The following is a 21,614-nucleotide window of genomic DNA, read 5'->3' on the forward strand; positions in this document are numbered from 1 at the left end:
CAGGCTGGGCCGAACCGGATCGAGCTTTTCGGGCTTTTTTCCGGATCAGATTTCGGGTCTCGGATTTTTTGAGTACAAAGTTGACTCTTTTGTTAAATGTCGCTGACCTTAATTTGCAACATAAATATGGTTAAAACTCGATAAATAAATATGCTTGGGATAGAAATTTTTTATTCATTTAATGAGATTATTTATTTATCAATATTAAAAATACATTATCTCTATTATGTCGGCACCAGAAAAATTTATTCGTTTGACGAGATTATTCTTTCATCAAATATTCATTTATCGAGATTCTGCCGTAGCGGCAGCTAGCAAGAAATTGAGTTTGTAAACTTGAAAATTCTCGAGAGCAAGTATGTTGATGTACATTCTGGTCTTTCGAGAACCCAGTATATTCCAAAATTTCCGTAAAAATTAAACAGATGTGGTCAGGATGTGTTGCTCTGTAATGCAGGAATGTTGATCCCCCGGTAGACATGTCGAGATCAATACAATTTCACCTTGAACATCCTCTACACTGAATTACAAGATCGTGAAAAATGGTGTATACATGTGTAGGGAGCAAATGAAACACAAAATATAAGCTCCGCTCAAAGATTGGTGGTAAATGAACTGTCTAATTTCTGGCTCTGGTACCTGCTTTGCAACAGAAAGTTTCGTCGGGGACCAAAGGGATTCTGCGTCCACAAAGGGACAGAATACTCGCATAAACTACTGATTTTCTTGCACCTAAGTTGACTGGATTAGAGCGGAGACTTCATCGTCCAATTCTATGTTATCCTTCCGCATCATGACAACGATATCGTCAATTGGCCTTTGATTGCAGGTATGCAGCCTGAGTAAAGATTTATAAACTGGAATACTTGCAAGACCGTACTGTCTGATAACTTCAACATACCTTTTTGCACCTGTAATGTCTCCAGTCCGCTCAAAGTATTCAGCAATTGTCACTACTATACTGGGTGACGGCCTCCAATGACAATGCTTTAACATGGCAAATCCTTTTTTCATGGCATTAATAGCTTTTTCCATATCCTCGTTTTTCACCCATCCTTCCATGAGCATTTCCCATGTCTTATAGTTAGGTTTCCCGCCTCTTTCCAATGTCCGAAGATGTAAGGCTTCTGCATTTTCTGTACTTCCATTCCTTATGTACGCGCCTAGAAGGATATTGGAGACTCTAATATCATATTTCTTACACTGTGACTCCCACTCGGTAAAAATCTCCTCAGCTTCATGAATGTCGCCAAGTTTTACCAGAGATGAGATTATTGTCATATATTCGGTGCAAGTAATTCTCCCATCCACTTTTTTACAAGCTTCCCAAAGCCGCAAAACTGCATCTTTATTATTCAAAGAGGTGTTAATTGTCATGATAAATAAATGACCAAGGCGGTCTATTGCAGACAATTTTTTCTCTGCAGCTTTTACAGCCAAAGTAGCCTTGTCAAGAAGTCCCGCCTTTAAGTAAATATTGGCCAAGGTAGCTAAAGTGCTCCACCCCACTCCAACTTGGTTGTCCATCTCCATCTGCTTGTAAACCACCTCTACAGAAGATACACCAGATACCTCACCTAATGCAGTCATCCAGAGGTTGTATGAAAGGACATTTCTAGATATTTTGTTTCGCTTCATGTGTTGGATCACAAACATGACTTTCTCAAACTGAGATGTAGCTACATACAACTTCATCATCTCATTTAATGGATGAGGGCTTACAATCAGTCCCGAGTCATTCATTTTTGTCATTAGGGCTTCAGCTTTCTCAGTGTCTCTTTCTTTAACATAAAAACGAAGAAGATGAAGGAAAGAATATTTTAAGGAAGTAGGACTGGGTATATTAGCAAAATACTTTTCAGCCTCATCTATAGAGTGCTCTTTAATGAGCAATTCCACTCTGATGGCATGATCAGCTGCAGTCATTTGAAATCTATTTTGGGTGTCCATCCATTTCAGTATCTGTGCATATACGAGAACATATTTAGACAAGTGTCCAGATAACGCAGTTATGTCTTATTCAATGACCAATGTTACTTTAGCTGATATATAATATAATTTTTGTGAAGAATGTCTATCTATGTGAAGAAGGATAAGAACATGACACATTAGATAGTAAATAGTGGTAGGTGGTCATTTGAACTAGCCATCACAGTTACTGAAAACTTCACACTTGCAAGAATCTTAAAATAGGCGAAGAAATTGGAAAGAACATGATATAGATTAACATTCACCAAGTAAAATTGTAATACGAAAAAAGTAATTTTGGTTGATATCTCTTCTTCATAGTAATTAGCTTAACTAGATAAGAAAACAATAATCTATTACTGACAAAAAAGGGTAGCAGATGCATATCTATACATGAATATAAGTAAATATATTTTCTATATCATTGATCTGCATCACGCCGGAGAGAGTTCCTTCACAATGTATAAAGTATCATGTATAACAGGAAGTTATTGGCAAAGATTTGAAGGATAATAGAGTAAGCGCAGATCTAGTAACAAAAAACAGTCAACAGAGGAGGATGCTTCATGGGAACAGTCCCAAATATTTTGGGAGGAAGATTTCGTTATTTTTGTTTATACTTTATAGGATCCACCAAAGTGCAAAAAACTTGATCGTGCATTCCATAATCTGTATTAATGTACATGATGACAAACTCAAGAACATCCTTCTTAGGATGTAGGAACAACAAATTTATTAAGTTTCATCTTCTCTTAGTCTTAAAACCTGCTTTAACCACTTAGCCTCAACGTTAACCTCATATATAAAGTTCTTTATCTAGACATTGTTGACCATGCTCCTAATGAACCACATAAAACTATCTAAAATTACATGCGCGTACATCATGCATTTTTCTATATTCAACATACTCACTAACAAGTGACACTTAAAGCATCATCCAGTATCGACCCAACCTAGAAACTCCAGTCTTTATGTCTAAAGGCCTAGCGAGTTAAGCGAGTTCTTTCTTCTTCTTTTTTAAAGGCAAGTAAACTTCCTCCTCTCTTTAGAAAGCCCACATAATCCAGATAAGGACCACTTGTTTCAGATTATAAAATCCGCATTCAGTTCGATTCTAATGTCTAAACCTACTCATTCTTCACTATACACGCAACAATAAATGTTAAAAAACCAGACCAGGAAAGAATAATAGGGCAAGCTTAGTTTCAAATTGCATTTCAATGAAGTTATTAAAAAGCTACTCCTAATTTTTAAACGAAAACTTGACCAGTACTACTGACAATCAAGTAATGCACCATCCATCCCAACTCCCAAGTAACATGGTACCATGAAATCTCGAATTTCATACCAACAACATTACCTAGTTAATTCCAAATACCCCTTCCATTCACTTCTATCCTTTATAGCATTATTCTAGCATACTTTAAGCTTTGCAAAAAATATAACTTAAAGTTCCCCCTTTCGGAAACCCACACAAACATATGCAAACCCCACAACCTTTTTCCGCCTTACAACTCAAAATTCACTCCACAATCAAATTTTTACCTAAACTAATTTTCCTACCAAAACACAAAACTTCATCACTTATCATAAATCATCAACCACCAAAACCCCAGTACAATTTCATCAACAAAACACCAAAAACACACACTAAAATCACTCACTACACTTCCCAACAAACAATTCAACCAAAATCTTTAAAACACTATTTAATAAAAAATAACAAAAACATTCATATATACACTTCAAGAACATACCTTTTTAACTAAAACACACATTAAAAACACACACTAAACTTACCAACAATTAATGCAACCAAAATCTTGAACACCAATCAATAAAAACAATAAAAATCATAAATTTATACCTCAAGAGCATGTTTATAACGCTTAAACTTTAAAAGCTGCTTAGAAATTCTCCTGAGCTCCGACCCGGAAACCCGATTACCCTCATCAACCCATTTTTGAAGCACCATTGTTGCACTTCTTGGTGGAAAAACAAGCCCACAAATTTGAGCCCAAAGATCATTATTTTTATTAGTTGTAGATAAAGATTCAAGTTTAGAATAAAAGGGTGTGTTTGTGTGTATGTATAATTGTTTGATTTGTGTGTATATGCGAGTTTTGTAGTGATTGTAAGTGTTTGTGTACATTTTATTCACTACATTTAGCTGCTCTCAGGTGTTTGATCTTTGTTTTTTTGGGGTAATGGAAGTTCGGGTCGGGTTTCGGGTTGGTGTAATGTCGGGTCGGGTTGTGGGTTCTTGGGCTTTTTTGTAAATTTGCATGGATATTTATTTGTTTAATTTTGTAGTAGTATACAATATAGTTTTCTCATTTCATTTTTTATTTGCTGTGAAAACTAAAAATCGACTTTAGATTTAACATTTTCCTTTAAAAAAATTGTTTTAAAATGCAATGACCATTTCAAATATAAACAAATGAGCGGGAAAAACAAAGAGATTTCCGCTAAGAGTAATGCTAGATAACCCAAAAGTTGTATCAAAATAATTACAAAGTGACGTGACATGACATGTTTTAAAATTTAATTCGTGGGCGCATATAAATGCACGCGGGGTCCCATATTATTACGAAGAAAGTTACCATTTATAAAGCATTTGGCAAAAATTTTTGTAATAATATTTGGGAACTCTAACATTTTCCTTTGGCTGAAAAAGACATCATTATAGTAGTATTCCCAAATCCTAACTGCGTATCAAGTATTTCACAATTCTAATACAAATGTGACATGATTAAAAACTCTCCTGTTTGGTCATGTGTGATATCATTGACATCAACTGACTAATAACCTCTCACAGTGAATGCTCATCTTATTATCCATGCAAGAACTGCATCAGCTGAATAAGCATCATCCCTGCATTCTTCTTCCTGCAACCATTAGTACTATTTTCGCAACTGTTGTTGTTCATCACTGGCCCGAATTCGCGACCACTTCTCTATATGGCTCACAGCTTTTTCAGCCTGCAAACACATTGATGCAATTCAAAAATTTATCATTGTTAAGTAAGAGGAAGGTCCGAATAGAATCTTATATTCTTTAACACTCCCCCTCAATCGTACGATACAACCTGAGTCTGTCCCTAAACCGAGCTCTGTGATACCATGTTAAGTAATCAGTCCGTCTAAAACCTTAAGTTGGTAGAGGAATGTCCGAACATGATCTTATATTCTTTAACAATCATGAATTTAGAAGTGTAATTTGTTTTACCTCTAGTTCCCAGTTGCATCGTATTGTCATGATTGCCAATATTAAGGTTTGCACTGCAGTTCCTCCGAATATCATCCCTCCCCAGATGCCCTGGCGTCACAGAAGTTGTATCAGTTAAAATTTGGTTGTCTGAGGACTAAGAAACATCAATTAAAGTCATGTACAGTGAGAAAGAACCGGCAACTTGATATGGTATCGCGAGATAAATGAATTTTCCTGCAAGGATTTAGCGCGATTAAAATTGCAGAGGAATGAACATACCTCAACACCTAGGTTGAAAGACCAACCAAGAATAACTCCTAGAGGAATTCCAATAAGATAGTAGCAAGCTAGATTTACATAAGCTACTTTAGATTGCCAGCCTGATCCCACGGCCACACCTACATATTTCAATCATAAATCAAATCTTTAAGTTCATTGATTTATCCAGTGTTTCACTTATCTATGAGATTTACTGGAGTATTTCTAGTACCGGATAAAACAGGTTGAACGCTGTTTAAAAGTATAGTGAAGGCCAGGAGATACGTGAGCTTCTCGGTTGCATGAAGGATTTCAGGACTTGAAGTGAAGATCATTGTCAGTGGAACTCGAAAGATCATAATAAGTATAGCAAAAATGAGACCAATAATCGTCGAATGCAGGACTGAAACAATTGTTGCAAATCTTGCTCCCTTTCCATCCCCTGCACCTAGCTCATTTGCAACTCTCACTCTGCAAATTTCAAGAATATGATTTGATTCTGATGAGATTTTTCTAATTAACGCGACTTTTATTGAAAAAAAATGTATCAGAGTACTGTGAAGTTACCCAGTTGCAGCAAAGAATGCAAGAGGAATCATCATTTCCCAGGAATTGATGCTCATGCTGCAAAATCACATGATCAGTGTCATAGTACAGTATTAACAGATCCAGAGGTCCGAGTTTGAACTAGTGCTTAGTCTAATTAATCGAAATTATGCAATGTTTTAAATATAAAACACTCCTCATTAGTTGCATACCAGATAGACAATGCATCCACAGCAAGAGTAGCATCCTCCAAATTTCCGGTCATCAATATCAGTATTCTGTAGTACCAGTTCTCCAGGCTGCATCAGTTACACAGTTAGCCAAAACACATAAGAACACCGGACTGCTGAAAGTGCTTAATTATTTTTGTGTTCCGTAAAAGTTAAAATTTTCTTTGACAAGACACCAACACGTACTAATCTAACCGTTAGTTTACTAATGACCTCTTACTAGGCGACAAACATAGAAAACAAAACATACCCCGTATATCTCACTCATCTTTATAAAATATATTCTTATTATACGTAGTCATCATCATCGACAAGTGTGAGATTGCTAGATTATGATTTGAAGATCACACAACTTAAATTAAACAACTACATGTCTGTTTGGTTGTCTGCTCAAAATGCTCAGATACCAGAATAGAATACTGAACATACTAAAACAAAAATTATTGATAACTGTTTTGCTGTTTTCGAGTTTTAACTTCTTTCTCATTTGCCGGCATCTTCATAATTGTGTTTTGTACTCTAATGCCTTGGTAGGTTCATGTATGTTACTGTCCATTTTGTGTTTCTACATCAGTTACATCAAGATGTCACACAGCGCATTACCTTGGACGGCTTTGTTTGATTTTTTTGGCTTTGTATCGATTGATGTCAAGTTTGTTATGTGCAGTAAATGCAACTAATGGTGTATGAATATGATTCTAAAAATATCACTATCGCACACAGTTTTGGACCAACTGAGCCCAGCATGTGATCGAAAAACATACCAAATACATTACACTTTGTTGAGTAACCAGCTCATCTAAAACCTTAACGTGTTAAAGGAAGTCCCCATTATGATCATATTTAACACACTTGTTTTCGGGTCAAATAAACAAACATGGGATCGGAAAACTTAGCAGAACTGCAGAACACTCATTTTCGGGCCTAATGAACTAAAATATTAGAAAACTTACCAGAGCATGACTCCAGAAGCAGCAGAGAGTTTAATAAACTCCCAGAGACCGGAAAAGGCTTCCATTGAAAAACCAGACCATGTTTCCGAACATCCACCCCAGTAAACGTATCCGAATTGAAACAAAACCAGTAGCCACCATGCCACATCCAAAGTAAGGGCAATTCCAACAACTCCGAGCTCTAACTTGTACACGAAAAGCCAGCTAATGATGGCATGAATAACAAAGACTAGAAATGAAATCCAGGCTGTGACGTTAGCTTTCAGCTGGCTTTGCAAGAACCTCTGAACCGGAAACACGAATGCAAAACTGAAATGCAGAGGTATTAACCATACAGCCACAATTCCGGATTGTTCAGCAACATCATCCGGTTGTCCTAAGAGCTTTAAAACTGGTGTGGCGAACACGTATAATGGCAACAATAGAAAGCAACAAAAGAAAAGTACAATCCAAGATCTTTGCATGTAAATCCCCATCATACTGTATCTTTTAGCTCCAAAAGCTTGTCCACATAATGTCTCTAGTGCACTTGCCATCCCTAGCTAGTAAAAAAGAAAAAGGAATTGGCATCAGAACAGTATCGCGATCAATAACACGTGCAAAAAGATTTCAACAGTTCCTAAACATTTCGGAAAAATACACTACAAGAAAAACAGCTTCTTAGCCTCCTCAGGTCTACGCATATCTCACTCTTTCATACATATCAGACTTGTTTAGTTAAAAATCCGAAAAATACACTAAAATATCACAGTTTCTGAACCTCCTAAGGTCTACGTAAATCTAACTCTTTCATACATAACGGACCTTTTTGGTTTAATTTCCAAAAAATACACTTGAACAAAACCGCTTCTAAACCTCTTAAGGTCCACGTATATCTCACTCTTTCACACATACAGGACTTTTTTGGTTTAATTTATCGAAAAATTTGTTACTTATCGATAGTACTTACAAGAAGGCCGAAATTGAAGCCAACGATAACGGTGTTAGCAATCGAGATAGAAGCCAACTCAACCTGACCAAGATGGCCAGCAAAAGCCTGTGTGACAACATTCATAGTTGCAGCTGCAACACGGCTGAAAATCGAGGGGGCAGTGATCTGCCATAGCTTCTTTGATTCGGTCCAAAATCGCGGAATTATATTCGTTTGATCATGGCTCTGTAACACCACCCGTCCTTTCTCCTGCAACAACTTTTGGCCAAGTTCATCTTCACCACTGATAGGTGCCATGTCAAACTTGAGCCTGGATAGGCTAGGATGTAAAACAGAGCAAACTGATATATTGAAAAAATATATTCGGAAAATACAAAAAGTATATATGAGGACAGCAAATGTTCCATGTGTTATATAGAGATTAATTTTTGGAGATCTCAGTGTAAATGAATTTTCCTTATCATTTGCCACCTACTTCTGCACTGCAGATTCAATGCATGAATTGTACAGCTTTTGTAATTACAGTATAAACTCGATAAATAAATATTCGATAAACGAATAATCTCGTCAATTAATAATTTTTTCCGGCCTAGCATAATAGACACGGTATATTTTTAACTCGATAAATGAAAAATCTCGTTAAATGAATAAAATTTCCCGATCCTGAGCGTATTAATTTATAGAGATTTAACTGTACTCTTGTAATTATGTTTTATGTCCAAAAGTATTTGCAATAGCTATTTAAGTATTATTTTAATTATATTCACTTTGTATATTTAGAATCTTGGAATAGTCATATAATTTGTATATTCAGTTTAATGTAAAAGTGAATATTTGATACTATCAATTTTCCTTGTAAAATAAGAGTACTTGAAAATCGAAGATTAACTAAATCAACGAAATTAATTTCTAAATTTTTCCAAAAGTGTGAATACGATTTTGGGAATAAATATAAAGAAGTTTTTTTCAATTCTCTACAAAAAATTCTTTTTTTTGAGAATAAGTTGAAAGAAATCAAATCTTCGACTTTATTTTCAAAACACAGTAGTTGAGATTAAATTTTATCTAGTATTAAGGTGTTTAAAAGGTGTTTAAAACGTATTGAAATTTCAATTGAGTTGCAAATACAAAAACGAGAACAACTGATTTAATATGTTTTAATAATGGTAAATTTTGTACGTAGTGAACTTTGTTTTCTTTTGAAAGAATACGTAGTGAACGTCAAAATTACACATGTCGAAGTCAAAACGGAAATAAAGAAAATAGAAGAGGATTACAATTCGAATTTAGAAAGAATGGGAAAGCAAAACACTACACGACGCAAATAATTGAAAACAAAATTCCAAAAGTGAATCGGCGATATTAGTAAAATTATACCCACTTCTGGCAGAAAAATGCCCAAAATACACCATTTTCCACTTTCAATTACCCAAAATGCCCAGATGCGCGCGAACCGCCCAAAATACCCACGGAATACGCATTTCAGGGATGCGTATTCAGCCTCCAAAAATTCAATAAAGGGTACGCATGTTGAACATGTGTATTCACTTTTGGTTTTATAAAGACATGCGTATTCACAAAAAAAAACAAAAAGTGAATACGTATTTTGAACATGCGTATTCTTTCTTAAAATTTTAAAATTTGAATCCGCATTAGTAACATGCGTATTCAGTGGGTAAAAAGGGCGGAACGTCCCGCCAATAGGTATTTTGGGCAAATTTCCCCAAATTGTGGATATTTTGGTTTTTCACCCCTTCTGGGAACATAAAATTATTTATGAATTATCATGAAAAAATTCAAATTTGTATTTGATACATTAAAAATTTTCATGCACTCAACATGTTAGAGATTAGTTTAGAAATTTAAGACACAAGATGTGATTAAAAGAAGAGATAAGATACCAATACGGAAATAAAAAATAAAATTATATTCTTTAAAAAATATTTTGAATTAAATATTCGAAATACTATGATTTGCAATTTTCCTTGTACTTAGAAAAAGGGAAACTCTCGTATATACGGGAATTTTACGTTTTATATTAAAAATATGATAAATTTATCTATTTATATTATATTATAATATTAAAATAAAATATTAAAAATTTAGTTGTTAGCAGGGGCGGACCCAGGATCTTGAGATTACCGGGGCTAAAATTGTTTTACAAAGTGAAAATACATGCTATGATTATCAAGCCATTCTATTTTGTAGTCGTATATTTAAGATAATTATTGGTTTTGTGATGTTAAAATGAATATTTAAGGTACACTTTAACCTCTTATACTTTTGGTAGATTATTTACTAAAGAAATTTACGTTCAAATTTACGTTCAAATTAAATCTAAAACAAAAGGAAAATATTTGATTTAGTGAAGAAAATGAATTGTATTTCTTTAAAATGAAATTTTATATAAAATTATACATGTTAAAAGTGAAATAAAATTAAAGAAAATTAAATAATATGTTATTACTATCAAGAAACGAATTTTTTAATTTTTAGTAAATTTAAAAAGAAAATATTTTGAATGTATAGCTGAAAAAAAGCTACTTCTTATGTTGAAGAAAAACTTTCGGGAATTATTAAATTAATCTTTAAAAAAAAGTACTAAAGGGCTTTGAAGAACGGTTAATTTATTTTTAAATATATGAACCATTAAGTTCAGAGAAACTTCAATCTCTGACCATTTATGATAGCTTCAACTAGGGGAGAGTATGGGCCGGTTTGGTTCGGTTTCGGCATAAAACCGAAACCACAACTATATAATTTCGGTTTTTAAAATCGAGAACCGCAATTACCAGTACGGATTCGATTTCAGTTTCGGTTTGAAAACTCCGGTTCGGTTCTAATCGGTTCGGTTTCGATTAAAAACCCGACAAATATAAAAATAAAAACTATATATAAATGAGATGATGAAAATATATTAATTTTAACTAACACTTAGTTAATGTTTAGCTCTCCGTTCAATCAACTTAAATGAGCTAAGAAGCCATGCACATACACTTGTTGTTTGTCAAGTTTCATGAATGTGGTTATCTGCTACTCCCTTTGTCCCTGAAAACGTTTCCATTTGTTTTGGACACGTTTGTCAATACACACTTTTGATTGTTAATATCTTTAATTTCGTAGTAGTATAAAATATAAAAATTTCACTGTATTAAAGTATTTATAAATACGAATTCAACAAGATCACTCATGATTATATTTGCTTTTATAGATTAGATGTAAATTAGTAGTCAATCGCTTACCGTCAACAATGTAAAAAGTCAAAATATGAAACGTATTAAGGGACGAAATGAGAAACGTATTAAGGGACGGAGGGAGTACATCTATATACAATGACAAACACAAGCATATCTAGTTAACTGCTTAAAAAAATTGTGGTGCAAATTAGCATAGTGAAAAAGTGATTGCCAGAAGTAACACCGTAATTTCGTATATGCACACATTGATCACAAAGACTAAACAAATACGACCCAAACGCCAAACACCAACTTTTTCATTTTCACTGTTATCAACAAAAGATTTTTGAAAGCATTTTGTAGAAACTAACAGGGTTATGTAATTAAAAATTACAGATTAAACGGTTAAATCAGTTAGTTATAAATTCTAAATTATAGACTGATTTTGAAATATCATAATACAGTTATATATAAATTTATAAATTATATATGTAAAATATAATATTTATTTGGTAATATTAATAATCGGTTCGGTTCGGTTTTTATCGGTTCGGTTGGAACGTATAACCGAAACCGAGCCATTTAAATCAGTTCGATTTTTTATTTTTCGGTTTCAGTTTCGGATCGGTTTTATTCGGATCGATTTTGTCCGGTTTTTCCCGGTTTCGGTTCGGTTTCGATTTTAATTCGGTTTTTTGCTCAGTCCTAAATTCAACCTTTGAGTCTGTGTCAACTTGTTTTTAAGTTCGATTTTTTCCCCTGGCCCGCCTTGATATGGGCTCGCATCGCGGCTATCCTTAACTTTTGAGTTAGTTTGTGGTCACCTCTCCCTATCTTCATCTTTAATTTGCTTTGTGCTTATTATTTTCCGAAGTGGGCCGGGGCCCAACTCGTTTCATAGACTTGTTATGAAGCGGGTCGGGGCCCAGCTTTACTTATGATTTTAACATGTTAATAAAACAACTGTTTTGTTCTCGCATGGGCTCCCAAGGATGGGCTCCCCTGCTGGGTATTTTAATCTATTAACAGGAGTTAAAATATCAAGGGCACAAATAGATATCAATCGTTTATTCATAGATAATGGAAAGTGAAAGGAGTACATGCTTGTCTCAGGGAGGCACATATATGGCACTACCCCCCGAGACTTAGGAATATTTTAAGATAATACTAAGTTTGAGAAGAAATAATATTACTGATAATACTTGCGGAGGTGTTCCGCGTTCCAGGCTCTCGGGATCAACCTGTCTTGCATATCATTGAGGTGGTAGGTTCCCTCCCAGAGCACTGATTTTATCTTGTAGGGGCCTTCCCAATTTTTCCCAAAGACTCTGTGACTCACCACCTTGGTGTTTGGCATGACCCGGCGCAGAACCAAATCTCCCACCTTGAAAGTCCAGGCTCGAACCTTACTGTTGTAGTGCCTAGATGTCCTCTGCTAATATGCTGCTATCTTGATCTGAGCATCTTCCCGAGTTTCTTCGATCATGTCCAAATAGAGCCGATGGTTGACCTCATTTGCCTCTGAGTCATAGTTGTCTCTCGAAAAAGAACATGCCCCTACCTCAACGGGCACCATAGCTTCACACCCATACACCAAAGAGAAAGGGGTCTCTCCAGTTGTAGTTCGTGGAGTCGTGTTGTAAGACCACAGGGCCTGGGCGAGCTCCTCCGGCCATGTCCCTTTCTTCTCTTCAAGCTTTGCCTTCAAGGTGTGCTTAATGATTTTATTAATAGCCTCCGTCTGCCCGTTGCTTTGTGGGCGACAAACTGCACTAAAACTCTTCTGAATCCCCAGCTGCTCACAAAATTCTCGCGTTTCCTTGCTATCGAACTGTTTCCCGTTGTCAGATATCAACTTGTAAGGGATGCCATAGCTACACACAATAGTCATGTGCACAAATTCCTTGAGCTTTTTTGCCGTGATAGTGGCTGGAGGCTCGGCCTCTTCCCACTTAGTTAAATAGTCTACCGCAACAACCACATACTTGACTCCTCCCTTGGCCTTCGGGAGTTCTCCAATCAGATCAATTCCCCACATAGCGAAGGGTCAATGGTTCATGAGGGATGTGAGGGGAGCCACGGGGCTGTTGTAGTAATTGGCATATCGCTGACACTTATCACAGGCCCGGGAGAATTCAAAGACATCTTTTTTCAACGTTGGCCAATAGTAACCTTGACGGAGGATTTTATGAGCAAGAGAGCTACCCCCGAGTGATTGCCACAGATGTCTTCGTGTATTTCCCTAAGGATATAATCGCACTCCTCCCCATCTATGCACTTGATGAGGGGCACACTGAACCCTCTTCTGTATGAAACCCAATCATATATCACATAGCGGGCTGACTTGTATTTTATTCTTCTTGCCTCATTCTTTTCGTCCGGGAGTGATCCTTCTTTTATGTAGGCTAAGATAGGTGTCATCCATGCGGGGCCTCAAATCGGCTCTTAGACTTTAATTGTTATAGAGTATATTTGAAAAGTGAGAAGTTTAGAATAAAGAAAAAAAAGAAAAGATAAAATCAATGAAGAGTAAAAATGGATGGTGAAAGTTGAAAATAACAAAATTCTGCAAAACTGAATGCGAGTACCGGGGATCGAAATGCTGACGTCTGCAACCCACGCATGGTAAGATTTGTTTACGGGTTTCCAACTGCACCCATTCTCTGTAATGCGAAATGCTAAACATGCATAGAGCTGTTGCGTATCCATTCTGTATCATCGCAACTCACTTCCGGCCAACACCTCAATTTCTCATTGATACAAGTCAAAGAACCTACGCCATGGGCTGATTTTGGAATTTTGTTTTAGGGGGACATTGGGTAAATTTTTTAGAAAATATTTTTATATTTTTGAAAGGACATTTTCTTATATTTTCAAATTTTTGAACGATGAAAAAATATAAAATTTGATTTCATGGGAGATACGTGTCCCCAGTACCCCTTACTAGATCTTCCTCGAGTTCTACACCAACTACAAATTCTCAAACCCCTGCTTATGATGCTAATACATGCAAAAAGTCACAATTTTTAACTTTTCTAATTCTTACCTTTAAGAACAAAAGAAACAAAATCCTGAAATCGATAATGAAACTTTTGAACAAAAATCAGTAAGACACTGCTAGTTTCGTAGAGAAATATACAATAACATGTATTATCAAATTTACAGGTGCGTGTTTGTGTTTGAAGATGAGGATGGTAAAGGTGTATAATTGAGAATGGTAGGCCATCTACAACCGTTGTGATGAAAAATCTAAATCTTCAATAATTATGATCCAAAAATTCAAATTTGAATCACTAATTGATTCAAATACTGATCCAAATTTCTGACCAACTTCAACAGTGTGATCCAAAATTTGATCTAAATTATTTTTTACATATAATAATATATAAATATCATATTAAACAATTTTATCTTAAATTTATCGTTTAATCATTATTAATAATTTATATAACATTTCATAAATTAGTTAAATTAAAAAAAAATTAATACACATAAAAATATTATATTTGTGCACTTAATTCGCGAAAAACACATTAATTGTAATAATTAACATACAAAATATTATCGATACACACTAATTTTCCGAATTAGTATATTCTTCCTACAAATGCTCAATTAATACATTTCTAAGTGCAATATGTGCCTCTTTATTTTTTATTTTTCTAAAGCGGTCTAGGAATTTTCGGAATCGAGTATTTTGATCGATCGGAATAGTCTCAACTTCTGTATCCGGCACTTTTGACTCTTCAATGTACTTCTATTTAAATTTTAATAAAATTATGTCTTCGCATTTTTTAAGTTTTAGTTTAAAAATAAATTTTGTTAACTATTAATTATATTCTGTTATTAATTATATAATTAAAAAATTAAAAATTAATTTAAAATATCATAAACTACAAATAACAAAATCATTATTTTATATTAAATCGAGTAATCCAAATTTGGATCAGTGAACAGTAGTGATTCAACTGTTCATTGATTCAAATTTGCATCATCACCATTTGGATCACTGTTGGAATGAAATTTGAGATAATCTATCTCAAATTTGGATTTTTGGATCACTATTGGTTTTGCCTTAGATGTGTATATTTATGTGTACGATTCAGAGTGCAATAGAATGGATAGAAAAGTTATGGCTGCGTAATGCGTATAGTATACTGAGAGAGGGTGAACGAAGATGGGTTATCGCCTTATAGCAAGTTCAATGCTAAATGCAAAATAGTTATAGCTATTGCTATAATATAATATCAAAAAGTGTATTTTGATTCTAAAATAAAACTTGCTCTCCAATACTAGTTGTATAAGTAGTTTCAAATTTTCATAAATCTTTTAACTTTTATTTAATTTAATATTATTTTTATATTTTAAGATGTACAAGACAATAATTATATAACTTTTCCCCTCCATTTGTAGTAATAGATGATGTGGCAATGATACATATATGCATCACTGGTTCTAAGTATACATATATGCATAATATAGCAATATATCATATATTCATATTTGCATCTAATTATAGCATCCCTTTCAAATTGAGTTTTTTTTTGCATTTGGTGCTATAATATAGCAATAGCACCAAAGATAGCATTGGATTGAACCTGCTATTATGGATTGTGTGTACTAAGACTTTTATTGACTGCTATCATTCACCCAAGTACACGCCTTAGTTGGATGCGAATTTATATGGGTAAAAAGGGCACATCACCTGACATCCGTTATCTTGGGCATACAGTAGTTGAATTTTAGTTATTTTGGGCATTATCTAGAGTCTAGACTACCGCCTCACACAGATGCACAAAAAATTCATTGAGCCGGCCTTTATCCGGACATTAAAAAATCCAGTTTTTTGGGTAATAGATTGAACCAGATTTTTTTAAAATCGGACCGGACTGGACTTCCTAACAAATATTTTATCCGTTTTAGGCATGCGGGTTCGGGCCGGATTGGGCCGAACTGACCTATATCCGAGTTTTTTATTTATATATTAAATATTATTTTATATTTTATAACTCGAACTATGAGTAGTTTAAATACCGGAAAAAATAATATTTTGATATATCAAAGAGAGTAGTTTAAACACCGAAATAAATAATTATTTTTTAATATAATACATATAATTGTAATAATATAATTATGTACAACAATTTAAATTGTACAAAATCTGTATGGTCAGCTAGCTTTTAGTGTCAAACACAAACTTGTTAGTTGTTATTGCTCGGTATTTATTTTTAATGCATTAAACTGCACTAATTCATACATTATGTATAGTCACATAATATAATTTAAAATTATAAGTTTAAATAGGACATCATTTCCAATTTATAATAATAAAATTTGGTTACAATTATGTAAACCTTTTATTTTTTTAAAAAAAATAGAAAACTTTAACGAAATAAATCGATAAATAATCACATATAACTTAATTGCTTTTAATATTATAATATAATTTTTAAAAAATTACAAAAAAGTATTGTATATTTTCAAATTTTATAAAAAAATTCAGTTTTTTAATCGGACTTTTCCAAATGCCCGGTTTTTTATCCGGGCCGAAATGGGCTTTTATCCGGGCATTTTTAGATCTAAACTTTTATCCGGGCTTTGTTAAATCCAGGCTTTCATCCGGATTTTTCGGAATTCGGGTCGGGCCGGATTTTCGAGAAAAAGGAGGCCCATTTAAGACCCGCGAGCCGGCCAAGCTTTTTTCCGAATCGGGATTTTCGGGGTTTTTTCGATCGGATTTCGGGTTTCAAATTTTTTCGAACTATCCCAACCGCATATGCTTATCAAAACAAAAGTAGCATTTTGAACCAAAATACTAATCTAATAAATTATTGGATTTTTGGTTGTGTTTTTTACTCTGTGTATAATGTAAATCACATTTAAACGACATACTCTGACTCAGAAGGTATAATCATAAATATATTTTGTTGTTAGTGAATTTTACAAATAATGTCATTTGAGTTTTTATTGTAAAATAACATTGTAAATAATTTATCGAAATTTTAAATTAGTATGTATTTAAGTAATTTTATTATTTGATGTAAGTTATGAGTTATCAAAAATATTTATGATTATATAAAGAAACTTTTAAATTGAGTATTTGAATTACCATAAATTGCAACAAGATTAATTATGAATAAAGTTTAAATTCGTATAAGCATTAGGAATAGATATTTATGAATGGAAATTTTTTTCACCAAAATATGAATATTAATTATCATAGTATCCGAATTTAATCCCTCTTTCTCCCAACTCAATTATAAATTTGTTCATGTATTTATAGTATCCGAATTCAAAACGTTTTCTGAGAATTTGAGTTCTTAACAATTACTTGTATATAAAGAGAGCCCGGGATAATACAAAATCTTTGTAGTCTCACAATTTCTTCAACTACAAGCAATGGAGGCCCCTGAAATTCTTGACACCATCTATCACATTCATGAAAACATCCTCGACTTGATACCTGTTGTTCGAAATCACGAGTTTTCGACATCGATGCAGCCTGCAAAGTCCTTGAAATCATTCTCCTTGTTTCGACATGGCTGCGACGAAAATTATATTGCTTTTATAATTATGGGAGTTTTGAAAGCACTGGAGTACATACATGGACGTGAAAATCTCGTGCATGGGAACATAAATTTGAATAATGTGTTTCTGGACAAGGACTGTAAGGTGAAGCTTAAGTTGCCTTTAAGGAAAAATTGCGAGATTAAGGAACAAAAGAACGATATTCGGATGGTTGGAGAATTGGCTTCGAGTTTGTTTTATGGGACATCTGCAGGTTTTAGGTTCAATTTTGGATGCTTTTCTGGTTCTAAGAAGAAGAATAAGAAGGGTGAGAATATATTCGAGGTTGAAGATTTTGTGAAGTTTTGTTTGAATCCATCGCGGACGCCAACGTTAAGGGAGGTGATGAATCATGAGTTTTTGGAGGGATTTGATCAGTACCAGGAGAAGTTGAAGAAACGGCTTCAGAAGAAATTATGTAAAATATCATAGTCTTGGCTTTTAGTTGAGTTAATTATGATTTTAGTTTTCAGTGTTTTTTTTGTCGGGAATTAATGTTCTTTCTTAAGAATATAATCTCCGGAGAAAAGGAGGTTCTAGGAGTTTTGAGCGTTTGATTGCGAGAAACTTTAGCAATAAGAATCTGAGTATATATAACTAATTATGTTCCTAAGTTATGATAATATCGTTTAGGGAGTTTCTCGTAGTTTTGAGTGTTTGATTGTGAGAAACCTTAGCGGTCAGCATCCTGATTATATATATAACTGATTATGTTCCTAAGTTATGATAATGTTGTTCAGGACTTAAGGGAGTTCCTCTAGTTTTGTGTTTTTGATTGTCAGCATTCTGAGTATATATAACTGATTATGTTTCTAAGTTATGATAATGTCGTTCAGTTTTATGTATAATTTGTCATGTATAATTTCTTGATTTCGTTCCATCCAAAATTATGGTTTTATGTTTGTTTACCATGGTTCTAACTTGATAAAATTGTGATTTTATGTCCTCCTGTTTATGGAATCTCTGTTAGACACATACATCATGCACTAACTTGACATAATCAAAACCTTTTTATCCTCCAAACCTTAACTAGACTTCATATATGTACTTCTGTTCAACTGTGTAACTTGGACACAATGTGTTATTCCTAGTGAACTAACAATGAGATTTACAGAAGGGGGGTTGAATGTAAATCTCAAAACTTTTTCAAGTTTTGAGCAGTTTCAAAGGCTGTGTGTTTAAGATAAACAAGTGTGTAAATTGCTTTAAGCTAATACAGACAGATATATATTCAAGCACAAAAGTACAGAACACAACAGACCTTAAAAACTTTTCTGGTGGATTTGTTGTTCCACCAGAGATGGTATTTCAGAAAATCTGTGATTCAAGAAATTGATCACAGCTGCATCCTAGTACAAACTAGACAATTTTTCTCAAGATTTTTCTAAACAGCTCTGGAAAAATTCTTATTCTAATTACTAGCTGCTACTTGGTTTATATAACACCAAGTTTACAAGTGAAGACAAAGATAAAAAGTACAATAATAAAATAAGTTCTCCACTTGTTTCTTCTCCATTTTACTCCAGTGCATTGTTGACTATTGCCTCTTTATACTAGAGTAGAACGGCTGCTTTTTCTGATGTTCCTGAAATAGGCTACCACATCTCAGTTGTCTCTGTCAACCCATGTGCCTTTGTTTGTAGGTACAACTACCACTTGTCAACTGCTATTTAACAGAACATCCGTTGAAGCCTTCATCCGTTGATGGCTTTATCCGTTGATGTGTTAGCAGTTGAAGCTCTATCCGTTGATGCACTCATCCGTTGAAGGATGTTATCCGTTGAAGCTTTAGAGACATCCGTTGAAGCTTTGTTTCTCATCCGTTGAAGGTCTTTAAGTTATCCGTTGACACCATTTCATTTATACAAAATTACAAGGCATGAAATATTTACAATTGGCCTTCCTATCTGCATATCCTTTAGTAGTCAACATGACTTATAATTTTCCTCAACATTTAAGAATTATATCTCAAATTCAGAGACTGAAATGTGCTACAACACTAGACTTATTTCTAAGTAAAGCTACACCATCAACGGATAGCCAAAAGTGGTCTTATCCGTTGAGGCTACAAACACTAGATTTCTACTTAAGTGTTTTGTTAAACATATCATCAAACTAATACACATATATTCCTAACAATCTCCCCCTATTTATGTCTATAAGAATTGTAGACATAAATTCAAGGTTAACTTGATGATAACAAAACACTTAACAAATATATGAACTGAAACTAAGTAGAAATTTAAAAGTGCTGCAAAAGTGTATGTACTAGAAGGTAATTGAAGATTTACAGTGTTTCCAAGGGTGCTCCTCTAGCCTGAGCAAATCATCTTTTTCTTCTTTGATCCCTGGTTTTCTTTCCTAGCCCTTTGTCATTTTCCTCAATTTGGAGTTGGAGTTGTCTGAAGAATTCAACTTCATCTTCATCACTGATATCCAACTTAGATTGCATTTCTTTGAGAGTTTCATTGCTGGCAATCTTGAGTTGGTCTTCAAGTCTGAAAAATCTTCTGACTCCTTTATCATCTCTGAATTCCATCAACCAATGAGGTGATTTGTGAATTGTAGTTCCCCTTTCTTGAATGAGTAAGGTTCTGGGCAAAGCATTGGGCTCCCTCCAAGTTTTCCTTATGTTGGCAATCTTGTTGAGAATTTCAGTCTTGGCAGTCCTGGTAAAGCCAGAATCCTTTTGTATGGCTGAAAAGACTCTGATCAAGGTAGAGTAGCCTTCATTCAGAATCCTGTAGAGAGGCCATGTTCTTTCCCCAGCTCCTTTGTATCTGAACACCAATCTCTCTGGTAGCTGTCTGTAAGCAGCAATTCCCCTTACATCCTCCAGCTCATCCATATAGAGTTCAATGTCTGAAATTTCTTTTATGTCACAGATGTGAACATAATCATCTTTAGAAATGGGTGGCTTAGGGTTAGGTTTATGTTTTTGAGTGAATTTCTTAGAGTTTAGGGGAGGTATAGATTTGGATTTTCTTTTCTGTTTCTTTGGTAGTGGAAGAGTGGTTAAAAAGGTAGGCAAATTGATGGTGTCCCAATCAATAGGTTCCTCTTTTGGGATGATTGGTTCACCATGGATGTTTATAGTAGGATCAGCAACAAAGGGTTCAGGTATGGAAGGTAGAGATTTAGTTTCTTCAGTGTTTCCTTCACTCCTTCTATGTGCCTTGGCCTTTCTTCTGTTTCCCTTCTGCCATTCCTCTTTTTCCTCCATGCTTTCACCAAATATACTCCCAAAAACCTCATCTAAGTTTGCAATCTTGTCTTCACCCCTAACTTCAATTCCTTTCTCATTTTCAACTAGACTTGACTTTAGCTTTTGTTCAAGCTTTGCTTGTGCTCTTTTGTCAGCCTTGAGTTTTTCAGCTTCTTTCTTTAACCTTTTGGTTTCTTCCCTCTTGGCTATTGAGAATTTGGGATGTCCTTGCATCACACATATGCTTTTTCCCTCTCTAAAGATAATAGCCATGTTTCTCCTTACTGCCTCATCCATGGTCTCCTTGTGTTTTATGATGCTTGTACCCAAAACTTTGTCTTCATCAGGCTTTGGAAGAGGAAAGTCCACTTCTTTCATCTGAGCAAAGTCTAGAGGGTTCTTTGTGGAGTCCTTGCTGGATCTGGTGTTGGGCTTGAGAACCATAGGTTTTAGATTCTTGAAAGAAGTCTCTCCAACCTTATTTCTCCTTTCTGGCTTGTGCTCCATATTGATTGGTTCAACCTTTGTGCTATGTTTCACAGATATTGATTTATCTTGTGTTGAACCAAA

General features: G+C 34.4%; 2 protein-coding genes across 2 annotated transcripts; both read right to left on the minus strand.

The window, feature by feature from the left end:
• Positions 1 to 227: 227 nt before the first annotated feature.
• LOC141688952 (pentatricopeptide repeat-containing protein At5g27460) lies at positions 228 to 4,149 on the minus strand. The gene is made up of 2 exons (XM_074493103.1): positions 3,836 to 4,149; positions 228 to 1,962 (listed from the first exon to the last, which is right to left on the minus strand). Exons 1-2 carry the CDS (start codon positions 4,118 to 4,120, stop codon positions 733 to 735), a joined length of 1,515 nt encoding a protein of 504 aa, XP_074349204.1. The 5' UTR covers positions 4,121 to 4,149; the 3' UTR covers positions 228 to 732.
• Positions 4,150 to 4,625: 476 nt separating this feature from the next.
• Positions 4,626 to 8,490, minus strand: LOC141693382 (protein DETOXIFICATION 27-like). The gene is made up of 8 exons (XM_074498477.1): positions 8,115 to 8,490; positions 7,166 to 7,707; positions 6,195 to 6,281; positions 6,004 to 6,060; positions 5,669 to 5,907; positions 5,458 to 5,576; positions 5,197 to 5,286; positions 4,626 to 4,949 (listed from the first exon to the last, which is right to left on the minus strand). Exons 1-8 carry the CDS (start codon positions 8,391 to 8,393, stop codon positions 4,872 to 4,874), a joined length of 1,491 nt encoding a protein of 496 aa, XP_074354578.1. The 5' UTR covers positions 8,394 to 8,490; the 3' UTR covers positions 4,626 to 4,871.
• Positions 8,491 to 21,614: the final 13,124 nt, after the last annotated feature.

Source organism: Apium graveolens, chromosome 10 (genome assembly GCF_009905375.1).
Source record: "Apium graveolens cultivar Ventura chromosome 10, ASM990537v1, whole genome shotgun sequence".
Classification (NCBI taxonomy): domain Eukaryota; kingdom Viridiplantae; phylum Streptophyta; class Magnoliopsida; order Apiales; family Apiaceae; genus Apium; species Apium graveolens.

Coding starts and splice junctions, on each gene's coding strand:
- LOC141688952 (XM_074493103.1), bottom strand. CDS start 4,120: ATGTACACAAACACTTACAATCACTACAAAACTCGCATATACACACAA. Junction 1,963..3,835: donor GTTATAAACATGCTCTTGAG/GTATAAATTTAT, acceptor GTATATGCACAG/ATACTGAAATGGATGGACAC.
- LOC141693382 (XM_074498477.1), bottom strand. CDS start 8,393: ATGGCACCTATCAGTGGTGAAGATGAACTTGGCCAAAAGTTGTTGCAG. Junction 5,908..6,003: donor GCATTCTTTGCTGCAACTGG/GTAACTTCACAG, acceptor TGAAATTTGCAG/AGTGAGAGTTGCAAATGAGC. Junction 5,287..5,457: donor CTTTCAACCTAGGTGTTGAG/GTATGTTCATTC, acceptor CTGTGACGCCAG/GGCATCTGGGGAGGGATGAT.